The sequence below is a fragment of the Bubalus kerabau genome, chromosome 18, assembly GCF_029407905.1.
Source record: "Bubalus kerabau isolate K-KA32 ecotype Philippines breed swamp buffalo chromosome 18, PCC_UOA_SB_1v2, whole genome shotgun sequence".
Classification (NCBI taxonomy): domain Eukaryota; kingdom Metazoa; phylum Chordata; class Mammalia; order Artiodactyla; family Bovidae; genus Bubalus; species Bubalus kerabau.
Window position 1 is genome coordinate 5,915,724 of NC_073641.1, and position 24,509 is coordinate 5,940,232.

The 24,509-nt window shown below is 41.6% G+C and overlaps 1 protein-coding gene across 1 annotated transcript in view; it reads right to left on the minus strand.

Moving 5' to 3' along the window:
- Positions 1–20,743, minus strand: part of UBTD2 (ubiquitin domain containing 2) — a 64,667-nt gene extending 43,924 nt beyond the window's left edge. The window contains exon 1 of the mRNA XM_055554446.1: positions 20,457–20,743. Within this exon, the coding sequence (XP_055410421.1) occupies positions 20,457–20,526 (70 nt within the window). The 5' untranslated portion in view covers positions 20,527–20,743. The remainder of the gene's footprint in view (positions 1–20,456) is intronic.
- Between the last annotated feature and the right edge of the window lie 3,766 nt (positions 20,744–24,509).

Below are 24,509 nucleotides of genomic sequence, written 5' to 3' on the forward strand. Positions count from 1 at the left end.
CCCAGTTCCAAAATTAGTACTAAGTGTCTCGTGAGAAAAGACATCAGCAGTTCATACAACTCTCTATTCAAGATTCAATCTGAGAAGTTTCCTTTGCTTAATGTTTATAAGAGCCTGGCAAAAATATGGGTAAACACACTTCACTTGAAATTGTGTTCATTTGCAAAGTCCTTCTCCTTGAATGGGTTTCTAAGTGTAGTCAAAGCACTCGTGCTTCTAAAAACATATAAGAACACAAGAGTGGGTGCCACAGAGCCATAAAGCAATGATATTTTGGCTTGTCCAAGATTTTGCCACAAAAGCCATAAAGCAGAACCGGTGCTTAAACATCAATTCTATCAACGTATAAAGAAAATAATACTCAAAGTAACAGAAACACTACTAGAAAATGTATTGCCTCTGGGTTAGATTCATGGGAAAATAGATATTATCTTGGATGTCATTTAATCCTTTTAAAACTGCATCTATGGATATCACCATTACAAAATCCCAAGCTTTATTTTCATCTTATTTAACTGAACTGTTCAGAAGTACTGTCAACAACAGAAAAAAATACTATATTCTTGCAAATGCCCCTACAAGAGACTTGAGAAACTTGCCCAGTTATATCAAAGTATTCCTTTGCTACCGTTTACACTGCATCTCCTCACATTACATTCCCAGTACATCCCATGACTTAAATTCAGTCACTATGGAGAATAGTATGGAGGTTCCTGAAAAAAACTAAAAACAGAACTACCATACGACCCAGCAAATCCCACTCTTGGGCATATACCCAGAGAAAATCATAATTCAAAAGATGGTGCACCCAGTGCTCACTGCAGCGCTCTTTACCACAGTCAGGACACGGAAGCAACCTAAACACAGAGGAACGAATAAAGAAGATATGGTATATATACACAATGGGCTATTACTCAGCCATAAAAGTGAATGAAATTGGGTCATCTGTAGAGACATGGATGGAACTACAGACTGTCATACAGACTAAAGTAACTCAGAAAGAGAAAAACAAATATCACATAATATCACTTATATGTGGAATCTAGAAAAATGATACGAGCTTATTTTTAAATCAGAAATAAAGACAGTGATGTAGAGAAAAAAACAGAATGCATGGATACCAAGGGGAGTAGGGGGGTTTTAAACTGGGAGGTTGGGACTGACATGTATACTACTGTGTACAAAACAGAAAACCAACAAGAACCTACTGTAGAGCACAGGGAACTCTACTCAATGCTCTGTGACGACCTAAATGGGAAGGAAATCCAAAAAAAGAAGGGATATATGTATACATATGGCTGGCTGACTGCGTGTTAGCAGAAAGTAACACAACACTGTAAAGCAACTACACTCCAATAAAAAGCTTTTTTAAAAGTCCTGGGATGGGCACCTCTCACATCCTTGTGATGCCTCTACTAAATAAACCCTAGCTTTTAGACCAGCAAGCTCAACTTAGAAAAATACCGACAACCCTTCCTAAACGAAAAGCTGACGACGACACTCTCACTTTAACCCAAAGCTACAACATCAATAAAGTTAAATTCTAGATGTTGTAGCTGACCTCATGAAGCACGTCACAATTTCTCTAAACACGTATGAATCCATTTTTATTTCACTCTCTTTCGACTCATAGCCATATACTCTGAGTCTGATGCGATGTACAGCGAAATACTTATAGTAGGTCATAGAATAAATTTTTTTTCTTAGATATGCTTTTTGACACTTAAAATTTTTTTCAGTTTTTGAAAAGATTTAATAATGACCACAAATTAGCAATGTTATAAGTAGCTTTTAGATTGTGTCAGGAGCAAATTTAAAGATATTATAAATCAATTTTTTTTTTTTCGCTAAGTCACTTCAGTCGTGTCTGACTGTGTGTGACCCCATAGACGGCAGCCCACCAGGCTCCCCCGTCCCTGGGATTCTCCAGGCAAGAACACTGGAGTGGGTTGCCATTTCCTTCTCCAATGCATGAAAGTGAAAAGTGAAAGTGAAGTCGCTCAGTCGTGTCCAACCCTCAGCGACCCCATGGACTGCACCCTTCCAGGCTCCTCCATCCATGGGATTTTCCAAGCAAGAGTACTGGAGTAGGGTGCCATTGCCTTCTCCAAATCAATACTTAACTATATTAAAATTGTGTAGCATTTCCCCCCAAGATTTTATTACAAAAATAACTTGCCAATGATGTTCATACTTCCTATTTTTTTAATTATTTTTTAATTTATTTACTTATTTCTTTGGCTGTGTCAAGTCTTAGTTTGGCACTTGGGATCTTTGGTCTTCGTTGCAGCAGGCAGGATCTTAGTTGCAGCAGGCAGCTCTCTTACTTGCAGCATGTGGGATCTCTTGTTCCCTGACCAGGGATCAAACCCAGGCCCCCTGCATTTGGGAGCCTGGAGTCTTAGCCACTGGACCACCAGGGAAGTCCCATATGCTTCCTATTTATTATTAAATCAGAATAATTTCTCAATGCAAATGGAATTTTACTCTACATCTAAATTTTCTTTAATCCTCCTCAATGTTTCCTCTGAAAATGTCTTCTTTCCGCCTTCTTTAATAAACGGTGAAACTTTACTTTCATACACGTAAGACTTTCAGTACACATCCCTGTCCCAAATTGAAAAACCTACCTCCATCACTAAAATGTAAGTTCTGTCCCTATTTATTATTCCCTCCTTAAAATGGTTAAGGATCATCTGTGACAGAAAAAACAAAAACTTTTATTCCAGTCATTTGCTTGCCCTATGCAGTTATGTTGTAATTTCTAGACAGTAGATATATTGCTGGTATACAGAAAATGAAAATACACACAAAAATCTGTTTTCTACCCCACAAAGGAGTCAATACAAAAAGATAGTCTCCTTCTTGCTTCCAGGAGTATTCATTACATTTTATTACAGGTAAACAATTTTCCCAATTCTCAAAACTCCTGTTATAGCTTAAATATCTTATTCAACATTCATTCCAGAAATACTGGGCATCACTTTATTGTTTTCTCAAGTTTCTTATGTCCTACTTATTATAAGTACTGACACACCTCAATTTTTCACTTCATAATTATGAGGGATTAAAGGGCATATAAACTATTCCGAGTCATTTGGGAAGAGAGACGTATTCACACAAGATGCAATCATCACAAACCAAGAATCAAAAAAGCCAAATTCACAGAAGGGTTTGTTCAACAGGCCATGTGCGTTAATTTTCGGCAACAAAACAATGATCAAAGGCCCAAAGCTTTTTAATCACCACCAAGTTAAAATTTTTATTTCCAGGGTAACTGAAGTCCAAGGCAAATTGGTGACTGTCAGAAAAAGTACAAGCTGTGATAATGAAGCTGTATTACTGGACCACAGGTCCCCTCCTCCCCACTTTTAAATGAGACACTCCTGGTGGTAGATGGCCTCAGTTCCTTTTATCAGCTATAAACCATGTGTGCGAGTTCAGTAGTGTTCAACTCTTTGAGACTCCTTGGACTACAGCCTGCTAGGCTCCTGTGTCCATGGGGATTCTCCAGGTAAGAACACTGGAGTGGGTTGCCATGCCCTCCTCCAGGGGATCTTCCGAACCCAGGAATAGAACCCATGTCTCCTGTATTGCAGGTGGTTTCTTTACTGCTGAGCCACCGGGGCTTCCCAGGAGATGGTTCCAAATATCCATACACTGATATTGTAAGTACAGATAGTCATTAACATATGGGTTCCAATCTTCATCCTTAAATTGCTGGATATGCCAATCAGAATGAACTTTCATGACACCTCTCGGGAGGTGTCACCCCTCAGGAGAATCACCACTTTGATTTGAAACAGATAGATATTTTAATACTCCACTAATGGTGATTTAAGATCACAGGCCTAGAAAGACTTTATTATGCTTTCTCTAAATTAGACAAAGTCTTCTTTTTCTTGTACTTTAAGGACCTCAAGGTAACTGGTTTCCCCACAAAGCTCAACTGCTAAACTCAAGTCAAGCTGAAGTAAAACTGAATATTAAGCTGAAAACATTCAGTCTGGGATAGCAAGCAGAGGTAATGATGAAAAGGAAGATAACTGAGTAAAGGGGCACAAAAGAATTTTAGAAAAGATGATCACTTTTTTCCATTTAATCCTGTTAGATAATTAAGATTTTAGTTTGAAATTTCTATCTTGTGAGATGCAATATAATTTGTTGACTAAAACCAAAGGCAATTTCTCAACTCATTTTTCACTGCTGCGATCTCCATTTTGGAGTATGAACATGAGAGTCCTTAAGAACCACGTTTCATTAACTTCCCTAAACATGGAGAATCCCAGAGATGGGGCAGCCTGGGGGCTGCCGCCTATGGGGTCGCACAGAGTCGGACACGACTGAAGCGACTCAGCAGCAAACTGTGTTTACCGCCATGAAAGAGAACGCTCACACATAAACTTCTGCGGCAAGGAAAGAAGAGTCAACCAAAACCCTCACCTTCAGTGGAGAGAATACTGAATTAGAAAACAGAAGACAAAACTTACAGTTTGGACTACTCTTTTTATTCCTTAATCAGATTAAAACTTCCCTGTGCCTCAGTCTTCTCTCTTCTAAAATGGCAATATTAATATCAGACTTCCTCAAAGTCAAAGCTTCCTTGTAAGAATCAAGAAAATGTATATGAAGATTTTTTAAAAAACAAAATTACAGCCAAGAATGTATTGAAATCATGGTTCTTCTCGCATAGTTGTTGTCTCTGTAAACCTTAAACCATTGTAAAACCATTATTTTAATGACTTCAATAAGATCTACTTATTCAACATTACGAACCAACAACCTATGCACCCCTGTGCCAGACCCTGTTGAGATACTTACATACAAATTCAAATATGTCATACAGTATACTCAATGCACGTTTGCTGTGCAAATAACATAGTCAGGAAGGGAGATTTTAATAAGTAAAAAGTAGGACAACGAGCTTCCCTGGAGGTCCAATGGTTAAGAATCCACCTTGCGATGCAGGTGGGACACCATTCTATCCACGGTCGGGGAAGACTGCACATCCTGTGCAGCAACTAAGCCCCTGCACCACAAGTACTGAGCCTGTGCTCTAGAGCCCATGAGCTGCAACTACTGAGCTCAGCACTCTACAGTCTGTGCTCTGCAGCTAGAGTTGCCCTTGCTCCCCACCACTAGAGAAAGCCTGCATGCAGCAACGAAGACCCATGACAGTCAAAAAATAAAATAAATAAATCTAAAAATTTAGGACAAAAAACTAAAAGCTGTTTGCATTGCTTAAAAAAAAAAGTATTTGCATTGCTAAATATCTCATAATATCAGGCATGTGTTACAAAATTATACATTATAAAGTTATATTTACATTAATGACTATCTCCACCCCAAACACAATACTCTTTATTTACAGTTTTTATATGGAGGAATGTGGTTTAGAAAGTAAATAAAGGACACACAGTTCCAACTTTCAGAGTGAAATCAGTGTTTAATAAAGTACTTTAAGGAATCTCCACTGGCTCAGCAGTAAAGAATCCACCTGCAATGCAGGAGATGCAGGTTCGATCCCTGGGTTGGGAAGATCCCCTGGAGAAGGAAATGACAACCCACTCCAGTATTCTTGTCTAGGAAATCCCATGAACTGAGGAGCCTGGTGGGCTCCAGTCCACGGGATCGCAAGAGTCAGACACGACTAAACCATCAGCACTACAACCTCAGTAAGGGACTGTAACTTTTTTTGGCTTACCCAGAGGCTCAGTGGTAAAGAATTCACCTGTCATAGAGGACACGTGGGTTCGATCCCTGGGTTGGCAAGATTCTGTGGAGGAGCACATGGTAACCCACTCCAGTATTCTTGTCTGGAGAATCCCATGGACTGAGGAGCCTAGTAGGCTACAGTCCACAGAGTTGCAGAGTCAGACATGACTGAAGCAACTGAGCATGAGCAAAGTACTGTAAAGAGCACTTCTACCTTACAATTTGTTCCTAGGCTCTGCCCTCCTCCAACATCCTGCAAAATATCTGCTTCAAAACCCCCCAACACCTAAATTCAGAGAATTCTTAAAAGGCATCTTCATTATTTCCTGTTATACTTTATAGGCTGCGTGCAAAACCTGGATTTCTGCTGCATTCAATTCTTGAGAATCAGCTCAAGAACAACCTAACATAATACCACTGGTCTGGGTGGCTTTAAATATAATTAACCCTCTTTTCATATACAAAGAAATTCAAATCACTAAGTTTGCGAAGGATGACAGAATAATACATAAATAAACACAAAATAAGTGGGGAGATTTTAACAAGCAAATTAGATCACTCCCTCCTTTTACCAAATAGCCAAATAAGAATCTATCCCAGAATTATTAGTAAAGTCTCTAAAGATAATGGGAAATAATTGTACATTACAATAGTTTTTATTACTATAAATTTCACCCCCAAAAGCAAATAACTAAAGCCAAGTAGAAAAAAATTTCATCCTCCAAATGATAAAACAATTTTAACTATTCATTCATTATTTCACTTATTTATTCAGTCAGCAGCTACTGAATGCACATGTACCAGGAACCATACAAGCAACTAGGCATACAGTAAAGAAGAATCAGAAAAGGCCCTGGGCCTCAGAGCTTACAATATTGTGGGAGAAGAAAGAAATTAAACAAACAAATAATTTCCAAAAGCAGTATTAAAAAATGAGGGAGATCATGCTACTTTTAAGAACTGTAATATACTGGATGCTTGGGGCTAGTGCACTGGGATGACCTAGAGGGATGGTATGGGGAGGGAGGAGGGAGGAGGGTTCAGGGTGGGGAACACATGTATACCTGTGGCGGATTCATTTTGATATTTGGCAAAACTAATACAATTATGTAAAGTTTAAAAATAAAATTAAAAAAAAAAAAAAGGCACCACAAAGCAAATATTTACATTAAAGCAAAGGCCCTAGGTGGGCTTCCCTCATAGTTCAGTTGGTAAAGAATCCACCTGCAATGCAGGAGATCCCAGTTCAATTCCTGGGGTGGGAAGATCATCTGGAGAAGGGATAGGCTACCCACTCCAGTATTCTTGGGCTTCCCTTGTGGCTCAGCTGGTGAAGAATCTGCCTGCAGTGTGGGAGACCTGGGTTCAATCCCTGGGCTGGGAAGATCCCCTAGAGAAGGGAAGGGCTACCCACTCCAGTATTCTGGCTTGGAGAATTCCATGGACCATATCAAGTCCATGGGGTCACAAAGAGTTGGACACGACTGAGCAACTTTCACTTCACTTGACTTCAAGCTTTATTTACTAGATACAGAGATCCGCTGCCATGCCCACTAGGATTCATCTCAATCCAGTCCATTTTTCATAAGCAAGAGTCAGACTCTCACAAACATGGCAGACACCAGACCTCACCTACCAGGTCCTTCTCAGCATCTCTTTTGATTCTAGTTCCTCCTGCATAAACCCCAAATACAAGATCTCATCCAACAATCCCTTTTCTATGAAGCAGTCACTGTCTTGAACTTCCAAAAGTTAAATATAATACTAGATTGCCACAACTGTAGGCAGAGTTGAAATATTTTATACCCAAGACAGAAAAAAGAGAAGTGAAGCCATGTCAAAGGCAGGGAGAGGCAAAGGCCTAACAGTAGCAAGGTGCACTCTCAGCTTCAAATGAACTGAGAGGTGAAGTTCACACCTTAAATGATCAATATCTTCACTTACAGAGTGCATTCTAAGCCAACAGTTGCTCCAGAAAAGACAGACCACCCTGAGGGCTTGTTCCCGACCCTTTTAATTCCAGTGAAGGCAAATCAGTTAGTGGGAGTAAGTGAACCAACTTCCAGATCTGTAACCAGATGGTAGTTAGTGGTATAGCTACAACAAACACCATCTCCTTCATCCCTTCACTATTTTAATGTTTTATCTTGCCTTTGTTCTCTCTCAAAGTTAGCATCAAAATTAACTTGGATAGCACTGCATTCTTAATACAGTACTATTCCTTCAGTATAGAAGGCACTGAGAAGGCTATGGCACCCCACTCCAGTACTCTTGCCTGGAAACTCCCATGGATGGAGGAGCCTGGTGGGCTGCAGTCTATGGGGTCGCTAAGAGTCAGACGTGACTGAGCGACTTCACTTTCACTTTTCCCTTTCATGCACTGGAGAAGGAACTGGCAACCCACTCCAGTGTTCTTGCCTGGAGAATCCAGGGACAGGGGAGCCTGGTGGGCTACCATGGGGTTGCACAGGGTCGGACACGACTGAAGCGACATAGCAGCAGCGTTCTTTCAGTAATCCTGTGAAACTTCAAATATGTAATACAATGCCCAACACAGTGCACCTATCCTGAGAGTATATAAAAATTGATTGAAATTACATGTGTCATGTAAAGATTTTTTCTAGGATCTAGTCACATGACTTTTTAAATTGGTCCCAAAAAACTCAAGAGACAGAAACAAACACCTGTTTCAGCATTCCAAAATGTAATTTAAACTATCTTGTAAAATATTTTTTTGCTATTTTTTAAGAACCCTAACAAAAAGTACCACACATTTCAAACATAAAGACCCATCATGAAACATGTTAGCTTATGCTGCTGGGTCAAACTGATCTTAGAGTCACTGGAATGCTTCTCTTGTCTACTCTATGCATATATGAACTTAAGGAAATTTTTCTAACTGTGTCACTGATTGGGAAAACCACAGCTCTGAATGTGCCTTTTATTAATACATGCACATCCATGTTCACTCATGTAACACAGCTTTTGAACTGTGGTGTTGGAGAAGACTCTTGAGAGTCTCTTAGACAGAAAGGAGATCAAACCAGTCAATCCTAAAGGAAATCAATCCCGAATATTCATTGGAAGGACTAATGCTAAAGCTCCAATACTTTGGCCACCTGATGTGAATGGCTGACTCTTTAGAAAAGTCCCTGATGCTGGGAAAGACTGAAGGCAGGAGAAGATGACGACAGAGGATGAGATGGCTGGATGGCATCACCAACTCGAGGGACATGAGTTTGAGCAAGCTCCGGGAGATTGTGATAGAGGAGGCGGCCTGGCAGTCCATGGGGTTGCAAAGAGTCGGACGCGACTGAGGTGATGAGGGAACTGAGGGAGCTGAGCTGAACTGACTGAGGGAACACGCTAATCCAGTACATGGATGTCTAGGCTTCCTAATGTCACAGCAATCTCATCTGTTCCGTATATGCTCTCATCATAAAGTTAACTGAAGAAGGCTCAGTGAAAGCAAAACAGAAACTCTAATACTGTGTGACATGTTATCGTCTGAGTTCTGAGCACAGCTGCTGATAGCGTTAGCAAGTCAAACTTTAAAAAAATCTTCTACAGAACTTTATGAGACTCTAAATCATTTATTCTTATTTTTTAGAGACTATATACAATCAAAATAAAAAGAAATCAAACGCTGAGACTGATGTTACTGTTCAATGTAAGATATACCTAAAAAGAAGATTCAACTGTTTAAAATGCTGGAGCCTACTGATTTCATTAACATGCTCATTTAAAGGTAGCAGATACAAAGAGCAGAAGTGGAACCAGAACTAAAGAATTCTGACTCCTAAATCTTTTTATTACATGACATGGTCTTATTTAACTAGGTTCTTGCTCTAGAATTAAGTGAGCCTACTATTAAGACAGTTATCATTTTCTCCCTAAAACTGTTATAAAGTCAAAGATGTGCTTCACACAATGTTAACTGAACCTAAAGTACTATAAGAAAACTGAGGTCGCTGTCCCCAGGTCCAACGTGGCTTATGCTCTGAGGAGATAAGTAAATGTACAAAAATAACCAGGACAGATTTTTGGGGAAAAGGGAGAAGGGAAGTGGATTTAGTACCATTTATTTATTTATTTAGTACAATAATTTAGTATTATTTATTTAGTACAATCTTGCAGTTTTAAGAAGCACAAGTTATAAAGATCTAATGGTCAGTATGGTTACTGTTAATAATACAGTACTTTATACTTGAAAGTTGCTGAGAGGAGATCTTAAAGATTCTCACAACAAGAATGTGTTAATCATTTTGATTCTGGTAACTGTTTCACAATGTATATGTATATTATATCATGACATTGTATACTATATCTGTCAATAAACAGTTGTCAATTAGTCCTCAATAAAGTTGAGGGAAAGGAGGAGGGAGGAGAATAAGCACTGAAGAACAGTGCTACGATGTTCAGGATGGCAGGATTAGTCCTGGGTGGAAAAGAAAAGGCTCATACTTATTCACTGATGAAAGATTATCCCAACGTTGGAAGTTAAGACAGCAGAAAAGCAGGAAAAGCTTGGACTTTGGATCTACTATAGCCTAGGAAGTAAAGAATCATACATATTCTGTTAGAATTAGATCTAATTTCCAGTTACTCTTTCCCTGTGATACTTTTGTCACACAGACCACAAGCATGGAAACTATCTGAACAAATGCAAAGAAGCAATCTGACCTTGCTTATACCTACAAGTCAATAAATGCAAAAGCTATCTGAAGGGTTTCTTGTAATGTTAAAATTTAATCAGAAAGGCCCAAGAGTCATTAATTCATTATTTTTTAAAGTTGTGAGCAAATGTATCATTAACACTTCACGTTCAAGTAAAATTTACATAAAATTATCCCCCACATGTAAATATTTCTTGTTCTCAGATAACTCCAATAGAAATTTCATTTCTAAAAACTGAGCTATAATGGAAACTTCTACAAGTTTTACTGCAAACATGCAAAAGTATGGCATTACAATATCCAATGTATACTCAGCAATATTTAACCTCTCGGGTAAATATATGGAGTATATTCCAAACCAAATTTGATTCTTGCTAGCTGCAAGTCAAAGGAGCTGATGCAAAATGGAATACATGCTTGACTGTTCTTGGCCAACCACATGCATATTTAAGTACATACGCGTTAGTAAAGTCTCAACCTATGGTTCTTGAACTACCAGTGAATCATGAGGAACTTGCTGGTAGCCTAGTACTGCCCAATAAGCAGAAGCAGAAAGCTGGGTAGGGATGGTGAGGGGCGGCGGGAAGAATCAGGTGCAGTGGTCCACCAAATGAAGATAAACCATTCAGGTGGTCTGCAGTAAGGAAAAATGAGAGAATCACTAAATCAGCAAACTGATCATCATGCCCAATTAATATGATCATGTTGCTTAACAAAACCAACCTAATGCTTTCTTGGAACGAGAAGATTGTGTTTCAGTCAAAAATCATGAGATAACTAACTCATTACATAAAAGCAAAAGTTCCTTACTACTGTTATTAACACTCAATAATTATTCTCACTGGAAGACTCACCTGGATATAGTACTACTAGCAAGGTGCTGCCAAAGCTTTGCATTTATAGTAAGAAAATTAATTTAAAAATCCACTGATTAAAATTTCTCCCTAAGAAAGACAGGTGTCATAGACTAGGGTTATCAAAAATCAAAGGAATAACAATTCCTATATTTCTAATGGCTTAAATCTGTTCATACTATGTAACTCTAGCCACTGATTCCTAAATATAAAATCAGAGATGAAAAGGATAGCTCATTTAATAGCCATAATAAGACTCTTTGTTTAAAATGTCTTTCCAACATAAGTTCCCAGAGAATCTCATCTGGGAAAAAACTTCAACCCTCTACTTAGTAGAAAATTGAAAACAAGTGGGACAAGCCCAATGGGAGGAAGCAAATGAGGCAGGGGCTACCACATACCACATCAGTTTTTAATGTAAACTGGAGTGCTTAATTCTCTTGCCAAAGAAGATTCAGCTAGCCCCATATGGCGGTATTTTCCAACTGTCGCTTCCCATCTAATTTCAGTTCTCATACCTACTGAACCTATGTAGCTACACAAAGTACCACTGTATTTCCAACCTACATTTTCTTGCTGTATATTTTCCTTTTGGTTCTTTCCACACAACTCCATTCCTCCTAGCAAAATCAGCCCCCTTCTGCTTTACATCAAGTAAATGCCTCCTATTTCACAGTATGTCTCTCTCCAATTGGTATGAAATTTTATGCATCCTCTCGTGAAGCCCCAGAGCTCACCAACCCGGAAAAACATGAAAGATTTTTACTTCTACTGTCACACTAGGGAGAAAACGAGGAGACTTAATCTTTAGTCCCAGTCATGTTTGATTTGCTGCTGCTTCTTTTTTTTTTTTTTTTTTTAACCATAGGCACAGCCCTAAGAGAAGCAGCAAAAGAAAATTCAATGAACAACCTAGTGAGATGACAAGTGTAAGTAATACATGAAACACTGGAAATATAGAAAGAATAGATTTCCGTGATATTCTTGAAGAAAGTAACTGATGTCTTGTAGAGAATGTGTGTCTGTCCTGAAGTACGCCAATCTCAAAGGGGCTGTTGGTATATTCTGGAGTTGGACGCCCAAGAAGTCTGTCTTATATTAGGATATGAGTACCAAACTACGACTAGAATTTCCACAACCACACTAGAATGAAAAGCTCAAATGCAATTAGATCTATCAGTTTCACAGACAGACCTGTTTCCCAGTAACTCAACAAAATTCAGTATACTAAGTACTCACTACAGTCAGGTCCTGAGAAGTGATTTCTCATTTCTCTACTTTGTGAAAATTTTATGACTCAATTTTTAGTACTTTCCTCCTCTTTTCACTTAACTTGCAAGGAGATCCAACCAGTCCATTCTAAAGGAGATCAGTCCTGGGTGTTCATTGGAAGGACTGATGCTAAAGCTGAAACTCCAATACTTTGGCCACCTCATGCAAAGAGTTGAATCATTGGAAAAGACTCTGATGCTGGGAGGGATTGGGGGCAAGAGGAGAAGGGGACAACAGAGGATGAGATGGCTGGATGGCACTACAGACTCGATGGACACAAGTTTGAGTGAACTCTGGGAGTTGGTGATGAACAGGGAGGCCTGGCGGGCTGCGATTCATGGGGTCGCAAAAAGTCGGACACGACTGAGCGACTGAACTGAACTGATAGCCTTCATTCCGGAGAAGGCAATGGCACCCCACTCCAGTACTCTTGCCTGGAAAATCCCGTGAATGGAGGAGCCTGGTGGGCTGCAGTCCATGGCATCACTAAGAGTCGGGACACGACTGAGCGACTTCACTTGCACTTTTCACTTTCATGCATTGGAGAAGGAAATGGCAACCCACTCCAGTGTTCTTGCCTGGAGAATCCCAAGGACAGGGGAGCCTGGTGGGCTGCCGTCTATGGGGTCGCACAGAGTCGGACATGACTGATGCGACTTAGCAGCAGCAGCAGCAACATAGTCTTCATTCACTTTTACACCTTCAGCCAATTTAGCCAGCTGACTCCAAAATCCACATTCATAATCCTGAACATGTAGGAGTTCCATATCTAAACTTCAAAATGACGTCTCAACTTAAAAATTCTTCTGTCAATTAAACTTTAACATACTGAAAGGTTGCTTTCTCCAGACAGCTCTTTCTTATTCCCCAAAATCTGACATGCCACTTCAGTATTCTTGGTTTACCCAGGTTCACAAATATGGGATTATTTTCCATATCCCCACATCCAAAAAACCAACTCTTGCTATTTTTTCCCCCTAATGTATTCCTCTCTTGTCTCTTCCCACTGTAAGCAATCCTTTACCAATGCTTCTTGAACTTGAACGTGCATGGGAACTGTTGGAGAACACTATTAAAATGCAGATTCTGACTCAGCAGTTTGTGGCCAGGGCCCGGGAGTCTGCATTTCTAATGTGGCGCCTCCCACCTGACGACAGCGCTGCTGGCTGAGAACCACACCTCCTAGCAGCAGAGGTCATTTCGTGTTCCGTGCTCTCTCAGCACTTGCACAATTTATTCAGTGGTGTTTTTTATCTGTTTAAATAGTGCTTTTTAGTTGCCTGATACATGCACATTTTATTATGCTTTCCTAAAAAAGCATTCTGACATACTCAAGAAATAGGATAATGATTCCTTTTTTTGGAACAACAGCAACCAATACAAAGTTGGGCATACCGTGGGTACTCAATGGTTGTTGATTGTAAAATGCTTCCCCAGAAAAGACAATACTCATCTCTTGATTAAGAAACTGAAATGGCTTTATGGATCACCTGTCAAATTTTAAAAACAATTTCACTGCATATCAACCCTTTCATCAGATCTGACAAAGGAAATAAGCTTAAAACAGCTTTCTATTCATAGTTAAAACAAATGTTAGTTATCAGATTTGTAAATTATTGGTTATATATTTATTCTTTATCCATCAGCGACTAAAAATAAATTTAAAACTGAAACTGTAAGCACAGGCAACAAAGGTACAAATAGATACACTGAACTTCATTAAACTTTTGTGAATCAAAAGACACCATCAAGAGCATGAAAAGACAACCTATAGAATGAGAGAAAATATCTCCAAGTCATGTATCTTATTGTTGTTGTTCAGCCGCTCAGTCATGTCCAACTCTTTGTGACCCCATGGACCACAGCACGCCAGGCTTCCCTGTTCTTCACCAACTCCTGGAGCTTGCTCAAACTCATGTCCTTTGAGACGGTGATGCCATCCAACCATCACATCTTCTGTCATCCCCTTCTCCTCCTGCCTTCAATCTTTCCCATTATCAAGGCCTTTTCTAGTGAGTTGGCTCTTCGCATCAGGTGGCCAAAGTATTCAAGTTTCAGCTTCAGCATCAGTCCTTTCAATGAATATTCAGGACTGATTTCCTTTAGGATTGACTAGTTGGATCTCTTTGCAGTCCAAGGGACTCTCAAGAATCTTCTCCAACACCACAGTTCAAAAGCATCAATTCTTTGGTGTCCACCTTCTTTATGGTCCAACTCTCACATCCATAAATGACCACTGGAAAAACCATAGCTTTGACTAGACAGACCTTTGCTGGTAAAGTAATGGCTCTGCTTTTTAATATGCTGTCTAGGTTGGTCATAGCTTTTCTTCCAAGGAGCAAGCGTCTTTTAATTTCATGGCTGCAGTCACCATCTGCAGTGATTTTGGAGCCCAAAAAAATAAAGTCACTGTTTCTATTGTTTCCCCATCTATCTGCCATGAAGCGATGGGACCAGATGCCATGATCTTCGTTTTCTGAATGTTGAGCTTTAAGCCAACTTTTTCACTCTCCTCTTTCACTTTCATCAAGAGGCTCTTTAGTTCCTCTTCACTTTCTGCCATAAGGGTGGTGTCATCTGCATAACTGAGGTTATTGATATTTCTCCTGGCAATCTTGATTCCTGCTTGTTCTTCATCCAGCCTGGGATTTCGCATGATGTACTCTGCATATAAGTTAAATAAGCAGGGTGACAATATATAGTCTTGACGTACTCCTGTCCCAAACTGGAACCAGTCCATTGTTCCATGTCTGATTCTAACTGTTGCTTCTTGACCTGCATACAGGTTTCTCAGGAGGAAGGTAAGGTGGTCTAGTAATCCCATCTCTTAAAGAATGTTCCAGTTTGTTGTGATCCACACAGTCAAAGGCTTTGGCATAGTCAATGAAGCAGATGTTTTTCTGGAATTCTCTTGCTTTTTCTATGATCCAACGTTGGCATGGATGTTGGCAACTTGATCTCTGGTTCCTCTGCCTTTTCTAAATCCAGTTTGAACATCCAGAAGTTCTCGGTTCATGCACTGCTGAAGCCTAACTTGGAGAATTTTGAGCATTACTTTGCTAGCATGTGAAATTGTGCAGTAGTTTGCACATTCTTTGGCATTCCCCTTCTTTGGGATTGGAATGAAAACTCACCTCTTCCAGTCCTGTGGCCACTGCTGAGTTACCCAAATCTGCTGGCATATTGAGTGCAGCACTTTCACAGCATCATCTTTTAGGATTTGAAATAGCTCAGCTGGAATTCCACCACCTCTACTAGCTTTGTTAGTAGTGATGCTTCCTAAGGCCCACTTGACTTCTCATTCCAGGATGTCTGGCTCTAGGTGAGTGATCACACCATCGTGGTTACCTAGGTCATGAAGATCTTTTGGTATAGTTCTACTGTGTATTCTTGCCACCTCTTTTTAACATCTTCTGTTTCTATTACGTTTATACTGTATGTCCTTTATTGTGTCCATCTTTGCATGAATTTCTCTAATTTTCTATGATTTCTAATTTGCATGATTTCTCTAATTTTCTTGAAGAGATCTCTAATCTTTCCCATTCTACTATTTTCCTCTATTTCTTTGCAGTGATCACTTCAGAAGGTCTTCTTATCTCTCCGTGCAATTCTTTGGAATGTATCTTGATAAGGGTTTAATATACAGAATAAAGATTAATATACTCCTACAACTCAGTAGCAAAAACAAAGCCCAAACTCAATTAAGAACAAAAAGGCAAAGGACTTAGATATTTCTATTAAAAGAAGATATTCAAATGCCAAATGAGCACATTAACATCACTATTACAAAATGCAAGCCGAAACCATAAGATGTCTGTCACTTTACACCTGCTATAAAAGCTATAATTTTTAAAATGGGAAATAACAAGCATTGGTGAAAATGTGAAGAAACTAAACCCTTGTATGCTGCTAGAAGAAATGTAAAATGGTGCAATCACTGTGGGAAAATTTACCTCTAAGAAGTAAACATAGAATTAACATGATCTCTCAATTCCTACGTTCTCCTAGGTATATATCCCAAAGCACTGAAAACTGGGATTTACTCTCTGTACACTAAAGTTCATAGCTGCATTATTCCCAATAGCCAAAAAGTGGAGACAATCCAAACGTCCTTCAACGGATGAAGGGATAATCAAAATATGGCATGTACACACAATAGCTATAAAAAGGATTACTGATACTTGGTACAACAGGATAAACCTGTAAGACCTGTTAAGTAAAATATACTACCAACAAAACAATAAATATTGGATGATCCTACTTATATGAGATATCTAGAATAGGCAAATTCAGAGACAAATCATAGATCAGAGGTTACTAGGGGTTAGGAGGAGAGGGGAGCAAAGATATTGCTTAACGGATCCAGAGTCTGTTTGGAGTGATGAAAAACTCTGTAAATACATAGTGATGTATCGCATGCTGTGGATATAATTAATGCCATTGAAGTATACACTTAAAAGTGGTTAAAATAACAAGTTTTATATGTATTTTACTAAAATAAAAAAAAAAATTAAACTAGAGGAAAAGGAAAAAAAGTCAGCATTCTTTATTTTAGCCCCAGTTTAAGCTCTGACTCTGCCATGTTAAGCAAGTTATTTAATTTCTCCCAGCATCAATCCATCTATAAAATAGATACTATCCACCTCCCAGAGTTGTTGAAGACTAAGTGAGAACATAATCACAATACCTGTTACACAATAAATACTGGATTAAATGGTAGCTGTTATTACTCAAAAAGCATTGTTCTCATCAAGTAGGTGTTAAGACTGCTATAAATGGATATCCAAAAGAACTCCACGATATTCTCAAGACACTCTGAAATAAAGAAGTCAATGTTTGAGATTTCCCTGGCTGTCCAGTAGTTAAGAATTTGCACTTCCACTGCAGGGGCATGGGTGGGTTGGATCCCTAGTTGGGGAACTAAAATCCCATATGCTGAATGCAGCAGCCCAAAAAAAAAACCCAAACAAGTCAATGTTCAGTATTCAGAGTTCTCCTCCTGTAAACCTAGAAACTGGTGACCACCTTGGTCAGTACTCTCGGGATATCACTGAAGGTACAGAATAAATGACTTACCCAAAGGTGAGAACCTACTTTCCACTGACACATCACTACTTTCACTAAAGGATCGAAATATGAAAAGGGAATCGGCTGTCTTCAATGAATTTCATTTTATTGTTTTTTTATTCATATATTTCTTATTTTTAAAACTCATCAGAGATTTAATTACTTAGTAAATGCCACAGGCCACAGTCTTGTCTAGAGGACCTAACTGCCAACCTCAGCATCACAGTGTCATCATAAGGTGGAGAACTATACAAAATATGCTGTCTGAAAATGTCAAAACAGCTGGAAATTCTAGGAGTGTGGAAGCTTGGAGAGCATTGTTAAATAATCTTGCATAAGTTCTATAATATAACTTTCTTGATTAAAATTAGGCATTTAAAAAATGGTCAAAAAAGCTGAAACTCAAAAATTGAATTCTAGGCAAGGTATACCAGAAGATACAGCAACTGATTCCAAAACAAAGTACTGCACCTAGAATGGAAGTTATTATCAATATACACATTTATTTGCATACTTAAGAGACTTAAGATTCAGAGGGAAAGGGAAAGTACAGTACCTCAAATGGCCAAAAAAGTTTTTTAAGTCATTTTACTAAGTCTGCTGATATTCAGAAAGTGAAGCCATCCTAAAATGATGATGTTTGCACAACACTGTGGATGTAATTAAATCTGTCATGAAAATCTTAAATCTGTCAAGAAAAACATTGGGAAACTGTGTTTTACTCCATGCTGAAAAAAATTTTTTCATAGCCCAATATGTCCAGATTAAAACCACTACTGTATATCCGAAAAGTGAAGGATCTGTGCCAACACCCTTAGGAAAACGTCTTTCCCTCCCAAGCAAAATTCTACTATAATAAGCTAGTAACTATTTAACAAGTTAACCTGAAACACTCACCTGGGCTAATTCCTTTAAATCACAATTAACTCTTTAACATTTATGACAATAATGGAGAATGAAGGCCTCCACAAATTAAATTCTAGAAATAATCCTTTTATCCCACACAGCTCACTACTTCACCCCAGTTACATCAGGGTCACGCCTTCTCTCCAGAAATAAAACGAAGGTTTCACAACAATTTTTCTAAACTTTACTCTGAAAAGGTAAAGCATAGCTTAAAACTCAGAGAACTCAGTTCTCAAAGAAGCTGACACTATAACTATCTAACTAGGTACCACTGATAATAATAAACTACCAAAAGCTAATACTTCTTGCTTTTAAAAGCCCGTGCTAATAACGTCTGGCTGCTTACAAGTCACACCACCAAAAGGCCTTAAAACCATAAATTAGTTCAAGTGCACTACCAACAACAGAAAAATGTTGAATCAGAATGTTAAAACGAGTGTGAAAAAACTTAAACTACGTATAACAAGCACACTATCTATACTTACCAAAAAGTAATACTACCTGTATAGTTCGGTACCATTAATGATCACCTCACCCACAGGATTTTGACCCTCAGTTTGATCTTAACCCAAGGTTATTTTAAATCACGCCCCCTTTTATCTTCCTGCTTTGTTTTTACTGCAAATCTCATTGTTAACGTGCCACTGAGTAATTATGCTATGACTTGAAATGCACTACAAAGTACCGCTTTCCGTGGACAGTTTTTTTTCAAGACGCTTTGCTGAGCTCTCAATTTGCCCAGGATTTAGTCATACAGGATGACCATACATTTTAATGAAGTAGCATGGCTAAACATCATGTAATCAGGACATTTATAAGTCAAAAGTTAGGTGTACATGGAGTTTAATGAGGCAAGCAACTGGCCCAAATGCTAGCACGTTAAGAAAAAAGTTGTAAACCCACCCACCCCAACGATTTAGTTTAGGAACTTACACCCCACATTTCTGTGACATCTAACATAAGGTTGGAACAAAACCAACACTGTCACCTTTGCTATTCCTAAAAGCTGTTTTTTCTTTAACTAAAACATTCTGTCCTCTACACAAGGTATAGAATGGGCCCAGCAAGAGGTCATATAACTAAAAGCAGAATTAACTGGATTACTCTTCTCCTATACTACAACACTGATTGAATTAAAATACCTCTCCTCAGCAAACATATTTACAATAAAGTACAAGTGCGTTCCGTGTCACAGAAACTTTTAAACTACGGATTCTACTGGGGTAACAGCATTTGTACTTTTATCCTACATATTTTCCTTTACGTAAGATGGATAGGAATTTGACTAGCCCACCCCAACAGTGCACTGGCCCAATAACCCCAGGCTGGAGCAAGAAGCCACGTTTTACTCCGGCAGACCATTTACCCACCCCTCGTTAAAATAATGCTTGTGGCCACTTGAGACTTCCCCAGCCGAGTTCCAGAAACTTGCAGGTTTAAATGGCCAAATTGGAACCAACCAGGGCAGCTGTCATCTGAAACTCAGGAAAGCGGAGACCAGCCAACTCTGCTGAACAAGGCCGGGTTCGGAGAGATGTGGCGGGGCCCGTCGGAGGGAATACATTAGGCTCCCCTCCCCACCTCCCCCCCCCCCCCATCAGTTCGCTTTCCTGCAACCCCAGCGCCGCCATCCTGTTCCTGAATAATTAAACGGGCTGGAGAGGGAGCGAGGGAGCCAGAGGCAGTTTCTGGTCCGAGTTTCCCCAGCCGAGGCGGTGGGGTCGAGAGGCCGTGGGCTACCTTCCCGGAGCGCGGAGTGCTTTTCTGGGGCGGGGGGCTGGGGGGTCAGGGAAAAAAGGGGGCGACCCGGCGGCCGGCCGGAAGCGAAGCGCGGGGAGTGACGTGGAAGAGGGGATGACAAAGGGGCGCGGGGGCCCCGGCCGCGAGGCCCGCAGGGGCCGGGACAGGTGGCCAGGCCCGGCCGGGAACAATGGGGGGCCGAGGCTGCCCCCTGGCGCTCACCTACCTCCGGTGCCCTCCGAGTTCTCGTTGAGGCTGCCCGAGGAGTCGTGCTGGGCGCCCACACACCCGCCCATGGGGGCCCCCGGCGCCTCGTCCGCCACCTCCGGGCGCTCGTCCGGGCCCGCCGCCGCCTCCGCTTCCTCAGGCGCCGCCGCCGCCGCCGAGCTCCGAACCAGCGCTCCGCTCCGCTCGCCCGCCGCGGCCCAGCCTCCGCCCCCCTCTCCGCTCCACCCACCGCCTTGGCTCGTCCCCTTCCTCCGCGCCCACTTCTACCTCAGTCCCCGGGCCGCCCGCCCAGCAGGCCTGGCCCGCGCGCCGCCCTCGCCTCCGGCTCGGCCCCGCCAGGCTGGGGTTGGCCCATCCCGGGCGGGCCGCGGCGCCCACCTCACGCCTTCACAGCCCCGCGCTCCCGCGTGCAGGCGAGCCCCGCGCCGGAGCCCCGCGTCCGCCAGACCCCATCGGCCCCCGCCCCACGGCGCCGCCCTCCGCATCCAGGCCTGGGCTCAGCGGGGCCCTCCCGGAAAGGCCGGGGGGGCGGGGCCGTGGGAGGCCGCGCGCTGATTGGCTGCGGGCGGGGCCGCGGGCGGAGAGGCGGGGCAGGAGGCGGGGAGGCGCCGAGGGGATGCGAGGCGGGCGAGAAGGGAGGGGGCCCCCAAACCAAACCCGAAGGAAGGAGGCGCCTGGGGGTTCCGTCCCCGGGAAGAGGCCGAGAAAGCGGGAGAGGAGGAGGGAGAGGGAAAGACGGGAATGAGCCGAGAAAGCGATGGAGGGGGAGAGAGCAGGACAGACGGAGTAAAAGTGAATAGGGAAAGTGGAAAGGGGAGAAATAGAGTTTCTAACTCCTCGGGCGTCCCCTCCTTCTGGTAGAAGAGGGTCGGGGGCGGGCGGGGGTTGCGCACGGCGAAGTAGTGATGGAAGGCTCGCGGGCGGGGTCCCACTTACCCGGCGGAGGGGTGCTCCTGGCTGAAGATTGAAGTCCCAGCACCTTTTGGATTCGTGTAGAGTCCAGTGGGTTGCTATCCCAAGTCCCAGCTTCTCCTTGCCTGCCCCATCCCCCTGCCCCCCTGCAATCTCTGTGCCCCATTACTAGACGTAGAGGCTGTCTTTGTGGTTGCAAACTGGACTGAGATTACAGAGGCAAGGCATCCGGGGCTGCGAGAGATAAGCTTGGACCGTAGTTCAGGGGGGCGTGGGTTTGTTTCCTTCTCGATTATTCAGACACAATGCTACTTCTCAAGATCCTGCCTTTAAGGGTCCTAAATCGTCCTTAGAACAAATTGAAATATAAATAAGTAAAATACCCCGCTTTTTCTAAACTAGAATTTGGTACACTGACCACGCCCGACATTCTTGGCCGTTGCTCTTCCAGTCTGAAGCCAAATTGTTAATGGTCCCTTTAGAATTGTGCTTTTTGCCAGGATGCCTTAAAATGTTTTATCACCTGGCTTGGGTCTTTCTAAAGCTTACTTCTGCCTAAGAGCTGTTTTAACTATCTGCTCCATTTTTATAATCAGATTTCTTTTTTTAACGTCCTGGGTCAGCTTTTGCTTAGCATTAAAGAGAAATTTTCAAGTAAAATACCTAGGAAAGTGGCTCTATGCAGCTTGGAATTTGCATTTAAATATATTTTCATACACTGCTGGTGGGAGTGTAAATTGGTTCAGTCTTTTTGCAAAGCAATTTGGATTGCAGATCAAGAGACTTAAAAATGTTCATACCCTTTGACACAGGATGGGAATGTAGCTCACACAAACCGTCCAAATGGAGGCAAAGGTTTCAGTCCTTGTATTCATTTGACAATCAGATTAAAACGAATGTCCAATAAACAAACGAAACCCTATACATACATGAAAACAAAGTGCCTTGTGAGAAATAGAAGTCTGCTATATTAAATTTATACTGACTGACAAATGAGTGTTGTCCTAGCTACTCATGAACATTCAAAGAGCTTATATACAAGTGACATCTTCATGAGTTTTCAGAGGGTGCTCTGATATTCAGGTACTGTGTCATAAAGTCTTCTATTTGATCATCCTCAGCTATGTATTCGCATAGCCAGACAGACATCACTTCATCACTTCCTGGAAGGAAAGAAGCTGCATACTGATAGCTTCAAAGGGATTGCTTTGTCCTAAATTTTGCTCTAAACCAAGAAACCAAGTCCTGTCGGATTCTGCAGCCCCATGCACCATAGAGTCCATGGAATTCTCCAGGTCAGAATACTGGAGTGGGTAGCCTTTCCCTCCTCCAGGGGATCTTCCCAACCCAGGGATTGAACCCAGGTCTCCCACATTGCAGGCAGATTCTTTACCAGCTGAGCTGCAAAGGAAGCCCAAGAATACTGGAGTGGGTAGGCTATCCCTTCTCCAGCAGATCTTCCCACCCCAGGAATCGAACTGGGGTGTCCTGCCTTGCAGGCGGATTCTTTACCAACTGAGCTATCAAGGAAGCCCAAGGAGCACCGAGGATTTGGCAGCTGAGGGGAGAGAGCAATGCCATTGAGAAATCCTTAGCTGTGGATGTTCTCCACCTTGCTTTTATCTTGAAACAGAGACACAGATTCCCAGGAGATAGTAATAGGGCTGCTAAGGGCTGGATCATCGAAAAAGCAAGAGAGTTCCAGAAAAATATCTATTTCTACTTTATTGACTATGCCAAAGCCTTTGACTGTGTGGATCACAATAAACTGTGGAAAATTCTGAAAGAGATGGGAATACCAGACCACCTGACCTGCCTCTTGAGAAACCCATATGCAGGTCAGGAAGCAATAGTTAAAACTGGACATGCAACAACAGACTGGTTCCAAAGAGCAAAAGGAGTACGTCAAGGCTGTATATTGTCACCCTGCTTATTTAACTTCTATGCAGAGTACATCATGAGAAACGCTGGGCTGGAAGAAGCACAAGCTGGAATCAAGATTGCTGGGAGAAATATCAATAACCTCAGATATGCAGATGACACCACCCTTATGGCAGAAAGTGAAGAGGAACTAAAAAGCCTCTTGATGAGAGTGAAAGAGGAGAGTGAAAAAGTTGGCTTAAAGCTCAACATTCAGAAAACGAAGATCATGGCATCTGGTCCCATCACTTCATGGCAAATAGATGGGCAAACAGTGGAAACAGTGTCAGACTTTATTTTGGGGGGCTCTAAAATCACTGCGGATGGTGACTGCAGCCGTGAAATTAAAAGACGCTTACTCCTTGGAAGGAAAGTTATGACCAACCTAGATAGCATATTCAAAAGCAGAGACATTTCTTTGCCAAGAAAGGTCCGTCTAGTCAAGGCTATGGTTTTTCCAGTGGTCGTGTATGGATGTGAGAGTTGGACTGAGAAGAAAGCTGAGCACGGAGGAATTGATGCTTTTGAACTGTGGAGTTGGAGAAGACTCTTGAGAGTCCCTTGGACTGCAAGGAGATCCAACCAGTCCATTCTGAAGGAGATCTGTCCTGGGTGTTCTTTGGAAGGAATGAGGCTAAAGCTGAAACTCCAGTCCTTTGGCCACCTCATGCGAAGAGTTGACTCATTGGAAAAGACTCTGATGCTGGGAGGGATTGGGGGCAGGAGGAGAAGGGGATGACAGAGGATGAGATGGCTGGATGGCATCACCGACTTGATGGACGTGAGTTCGAGTGAACTTCGGGAGTTGGTGATGGACAGGGAGGCCTGGCGTGCTGCAATTCATGGGGTCGCAAAGAGTTGGACACGACTGAGCGACTGAACTGAACTGAACCGAAGGGCTCCACAGAATCTGATTTCTGACCCGTACTAGCTATATGACCGTAAATTTCTGTAGAGCTCAGTTTCCTCACCTGTAAAAGTGGGCCAGTAACAATGCTGTAAACGCTGTGGGAACTCATTAACTCTCCTCTTTACTCTGCTCTAGCATGACCTGTCTAAACTTACTGCATGAACCAATCCATTTAAGATATTCTATAGAAACAGGCCTTCTGTGTGTGTGTGTGTGCTTTTCTAGTTTTTAATAACATCTTTATTAAGATATAATTCACATTCCATGCTGCTGCTACTGCTAAGTCGCTTCAGTCGTGTCTGACTCTGT